The sequence below is a fragment of the Alligator sinensis genome, unplaced genomic scaffold (genome assembly GCF_000455745.1).
Source record: "Alligator sinensis unplaced genomic scaffold, ASM45574v1 scaffold1348_1, whole genome shotgun sequence".
NCBI classification, from domain to species: Eukaryota; Metazoa; Chordata; order Crocodylia; family Alligatoridae; genus Alligator; species Alligator sinensis.
The window spans coordinates 1-5,561 of record NW_005843437.1 but is presented as its reverse complement, the minus strand read 5'-3'; the positions used below and the strand labels follow the sequence as shown (position 1 = coordinate 5,561).

At 48.9% G+C, this 5,561-nt stretch overlaps 1 protein-coding gene across 1 annotated transcript in view; it reads left to right on the top strand.

Moving 5' to 3' along the window:
- LOC106723262 (immunoglobulin-like and fibronectin type III domain-containing protein 1) overlaps window positions 1-2,838 on the top strand; it is a gene marked incomplete at its 3' end in the record, with an annotated part of 4,199 nt that extends 1,361 nt beyond the window's left edge. Inside the window, 3 exon segments of the mRNA XM_025195228.1 lie at window positions 502-687; window positions 1,335-1,634; window positions 2,512-2,838. Of these exon segments, the coding sequence (XP_025051013.1) occupies window positions 502-687; window positions 1,335-1,634; window positions 2,512-2,838 (813 nt within the window).
- Between the last annotated feature and the right edge of the window lie 2,723 nt (window positions 2,839-5,561).

Below are 5,561 nucleotides of genomic sequence, written 5' to 3'. Positions count from 1 at the left end.
GAGGAAATTTAGGTAGGACATTAGGAAGAACTTCCTGAACAATCTATTCTGTAGCCTGTGCGAGGAAAGGAGCAAACCTGCGGGCTGATCTCAAGGTGGAATTTGTCAATTCTACACTGACCTCTGCCTCCAGGTTTCTTTCACTGAAAGTCACTGTAAAATGACATTTTATGGACAAGGTCCTAGGAGGAAAATGGAGTGACCCTGCATAGAAGACACCTCTCCCCTCCAAAAACAGAAGTTGCCTTTAATAGAAATAATTTTGCATACCTGTCTGTTTTGAACCAATGTCTTCTGTCTGATTTGGTAGTATAGAAGCATATCAAGGCAACATACTTTTTGTTGTCCATAGCCTTTGGGGCAACAAAGTAAAAGAAACAAGAAAGGACTAACAACATATCTGGGAGCTAAAGTGAGGAAGATGGAGGTGTACCAGATGCAAATACAAAGGGAAAAACAGATTGTTTGCATATACTGTTCCTGTTTAATAGGCATCTCCAGCTCCTGAGGTGACTTGGCTAAAGGATGGGCTTTCTTTACCCAGAAAGGCCATAACAACCACCAAACGGGGCCACACTCAACTGGTGATTCCAGCAGCTGAATTTTCAGACAGTGGGATCTACTCCATTTTGCTCCAAAATGAGTTGGGGAAATGAGAATCGTTCAGCTTCCAGATCCAAGTCACAGGTAACCTGTAGAACAGATGCTAAGGGAGAAGGTATTAAATAAAACAAACACTGCAAGTTTTGGTGGAGTTAAGAACTACAGTCAAGGAAGAAGACTACAATCTTCCATGAAACTTCAGTCCACGGGATCATCTAGGGCAGACCTATGGATTATTGAAGGAGATTGATTAAATTATAGGCTGTTATCTGACCCATAGCACCCATGTAGGCGAAGCCATGTTCCATGAGAGGGTCAGGTAATAGACCCTGTTGTCCTACCCATGCGCTGTGAACGTCAGTCAATAATAGAACAAGATAGCAATGTCCAATCATAATTATTATAGCACTATTAATTACACCCTTAACATTGATAATAAACACAGCTGTACCAATGCTCATAATCTACCTTTATCCATAAGAAGAGAGAGTCTTAATATTGGTGTGTTACCCAACATCAATGTAGTTAATGGCAAATTTTCCTTTGTTAGGTGGTGTGGCCTGCATATTTAGGAAAAGATCAGAATTACTTCCCTTCTAATGAAGTTTATCTAGCCACAGTTTTTAGACTGTCTGCCCCTAATAATTTTGATGAGATTACAGAATTGTTATAATAACTCAACTGTACCTTTTTCCTCTACTCCTCTGACAATATTTGATTTCATCTTACAGATATCCCAGAGTCGCCTGGTCCTATTCAGTTACAAGAGAATGTCCCCAATACAGTTACAATAACATGGGAGCCCTCACCAACTGAGAAGCGGGAAAGTAACCTCTACTATACGGTCATAAAATGTGACTCCAGAAATGGCCGCTGGCAAGTGGTGGGTGACCTGATCTACACTAACAAGTTTACCCTCACCAAAGTCATCCCAGGCTTGAAGTATTACTTCAGGGTTGTGGCAAAAAATTACATGGGATCCAGTGATCCACCTGAAACTGTGCAGCCCTGGAGCATTCAAAAGGAAAAAGGTAAAAAGGGTTTAAAAATGTTATCAGTGCACTTTTGTGAATGGATCCCAATATACACAATACCATTGTGTCCCAATCCTTTATGTATGCAGTCTCTCAGGAGGAGAGTACATTGAAATACCCTAAGAAAATTGTATTGACTAAGGAGGTCTATCTCCTGCTGGACTGGCACGATTACAGATCAGCTAGGCTTCTTCATTCCCACCTTACCACCAACCTATATCACTCATATGATAAAAGTTTCTAAGAGAAATAATTTCCAGAAAACTCTGAGATTTAAAATCTGCAGAAACCAAGGACTCAGCGTGAATGATGAGGGCCTGGAAAATCTTAAGAAGAAATTATGGAATCCAGCAGGACATTGGCAACTGAGATTGGCCGCTGATGGCAGCATCTGCGGGCTGTCGCTGCTCGCCACCTCATCCCCCCACTGCTGACATTGCCAGTGGTGTCTGCGGGCGGTCACCTATTGCCATTCAGCGCTTGCCACCCCCTTTGCCCACCACTGCCAATGCTGCTGGGGGCGTCTGTGGGCGGTCGCCGATCACCACTTGGTGTTTTCCACCCCCTGCCCCTGCCGCCAACACCGCCACAGCCGCCTGTGGGCAGTCTTCGCTCACTACTGCCACACCTCCAATGCGAACACTGCTGCCACCACCTGCGGGCAGTTGCCATGCCCTCCCTCCCCCACCTCGGGAGGCACGAGGCAGCAGGAGCTAGGTATCTTAGCCCATTTGATGGCCCATTTGACCTGTAGAAGCCCCAAACTTGGAAGTTTCATGTCAGTGTTATTTAATTGCTGTAAGTGGAGACTATTCCTTCACCCAGACTTTAAACTTACGGATCAGTCCCTGAGTAGGTTTTATGTCTCTTACAGCTGAATTCAGAGTTCGACTACCGAAGTACAGGGGTGTGAATCAAAATCAGCCTCCAAGATTCCTTGTGCAGCTGAAGCCCCATGTGGTAACCACTGGATTTGATTGTCGTACGAGCTGTGCAGTAACTGGCCACTCCAAGCCAAAGGTCACATGGTATAAAGATGGCAAAAACCTCTTGGAGGACCCCACTTTCTTCAGCAAAAATGACTTCGGTGTTTGCTGCCTGGTGATCTTAGGTGTCACAACAAAAGATGAAGGAGAATATGAGGTGCTGGCCACCAATGAATTGGGTTGTGCCATCAGCAAAACCTTCCTCGTTGTAAGAGGTAAAGACCCTGTAGTGGATGGTGTGGTGGCACAGTAGTGGGCACTACTACACAGAAACACCTGCCTCACTGTGCCAGGCCCAAAACCTCGCTTTGAGGGTCTCCTTTGGGGAAGAACCCCCACAAGCCTAGAACACTGCCACCACCCGGGCACTGGTTTCTGGCACGTCTCTGTGCAGCCCAGGGCACACAGACCCCTGCAAACCTTGGGGGTGCTTTGCCCACAGTAATATTTCTGGGTGCTTCTTTCAGCCCAAAGCATCCCTAGATAGCATCAGGAAGAACTGAGGGGGAAAAAGAAAAAGAAAATCTTTGCTGGCCGGGCAGGGGGTAGAAGGCTTTTCCCTCTCTCCATGCCCAGCAATTCAGGATGTAACTCTGGGGAGGGGGTTGGATAAGGAAGTCAGAATACACTTTGAGCAAACAAAAGCAACATGAGTCTTTACAGAGACTGTATCCAGTAACCCTTTTAAGATGCAACTTGCCTGTACATAATTCATAACTCCTGGCAGGTTTCCAGGTTTCTACTTACGGAAATCACCAGGCCGCTGCCTGGGGTACATGCTTGTAGTTTGCAGGTGCCTACCGGAAGGAAGGGAGAGCTCCTCCCTCCCCCTAGGAATTTTATTTGGCCAGGTTACCTGATTGACCAGCCTGATCCAAGAGGAGCAAGGAGGGAGAGGGGTCACCTGGGCTGACCCGAGTGAGAGGGAGGGGATTTCTTCAGAGATTGCTCCTGGCACACTTGACTTCAGTGCTCTATCCACTCATGTGCTATTGAGTTTGCGGGATGGAGCCACAGCTCATCTGGAGGGCACAAGGTGGGGCAGGGAGCGACTCCCACCACTGTGTGTGCCCCGGTAGGGACAGGGGAGCATGTACCCCCAGATCTGTGCGGGGTGCAGGTGGGGTGGGCTGTAGCTGCAGGCTGGGACTGAACTGGGCTTTTCCCAGGTGGGGGGGTTGGGTTGGGGATGCACTTGGGGTAGGCGGCAGCACTGGGAGAAGGATACGGGAAGTCTATGGCAAATTTAGCGGGGCCTGTAGCCCCCTCTCCCATAGCTTCCCCCCCCAGCACTGCTGCCGCCCACCCTGAATAGAGTCCAGTGCAGCCCTGGCCCCAGCCCACAGCTGCAGCCCACCCTGCCCTGCCCCACGCTGATCTGGGGGCACCCCGCCGTGCCCTCCTAGAGTGCATGCAGTGGTGGGAGCTGCACCCCCAGATGAGCTGTGGCTCTCTCCCATGCCTGCCCCGCTCCAGCTGGGAAGCACTTCTCTGCCGCAGCCCCACTCCTCCCTCGCCACAGGGGCCTTGATCCGCCCCCTCATGCCCCTTCCATCCCCCTTCCCCTTCCACCACAACAGATTTACCAGCTGCACACAACTGTATCAGAAACCGAATTGGTATTGGCCAATATGCCTCCTTAAAACTCGGCTATTGGTATCGGCCCCAAAAATATCAGTGCACCCCTAGCTATTAGTCCTTAGTATTATCTTAGCTGCACAGAGATCTTTACTCAATGCAGGCAGGAGGCAGTTCTTGTACAGCCTCAAAGCGTGGATCCTTCACATTTTGGCTGGGTGGCAGGGTGTCTTCTTGGCCTGCACACGCCTTGCTGGCAGATTTGCTTAGTTCTTATACCGTTTAATTGTATAGCTTCAAAGCATTTTTCTTTGACGGTTGGCCGATTAGTGTCCAAACAAACAGGGAGGGATATCATAATTGTTAATTGCCTGGCTCCAGTTCTTGGATCATTTAGGAGTGTGCGCAGCGGTGGGAAGCCAGCCCTCCCTCTGCCCCCCCGAGATGAGTTGCCTGCAGCTCCATCCTGCTCCCCACCCAGACCCTGCGGCTGCACATTCTGGCCCCGGGCCCCAAGCCCCACACACTGCCTCAGCTGGCAGCAGCCCCAGCCCAACCCTACCCAATTCATTCCCTCCCTCACTATGGGGCCTCAATCCCCACTCCCCTCCCTCCAGACTTACCTGCGGGACCTGTTCTTCAAACTGCCTGGCACCCATGTGCATATGTACGTGTGCACGTGCACATGGTGCCCCCTGCCTGACTGCCCTCCTCCCACTCCCCCCAGCCCCTCGTAGGCTGGAACTCTGTCATCCTGCAGAGAGCTCTTTGCAAAAGTGGAAAATCCATATGTTTCTCCATTAAAATGAAAAAAAATCCATGTTTGGAAAACTTCGTCCCCTGGTTCGCTGGGCGGAGGCTACATGAACAGGCCAATTAAAGTTTAAAGACTTAGTTTAATAAAGCATTCCTGGTCAGCGTCATACACGAATTCAGAATTTTGCCACGAGGTCTGACTCTGAACATAGGCAGTGAGAGGGGGTAATATAGAAAATGTGACGTCATAAGCATAGCAACAGTATAAACCAATCAACAATAGCCACGACGCAGACAAGTCTGCACATGTCTTCAACTTGTTACTGGAGAAAAAAACTAGTTTAAACGAGTCTGTAACAGCAAGGTCATGACCTGGCTACATGACTCACTCACAAACAAAATGGCAGACTGGAACCATTTTGTTTTTCCCCTTCAGATCACTGGGATTCCTTGGTGTAGGTGCGCTGGGCTCAGAGTATATCCAGCAGTTACTTTTATTTCCAGCTTGAGTCACCGTAAGGGAGATCAGCAAGTACACATTTTTCTCCCACCCCTCTTGGGTGATACTAAGACACCCAGGTGTGATGTATCAGGATATCAGTGC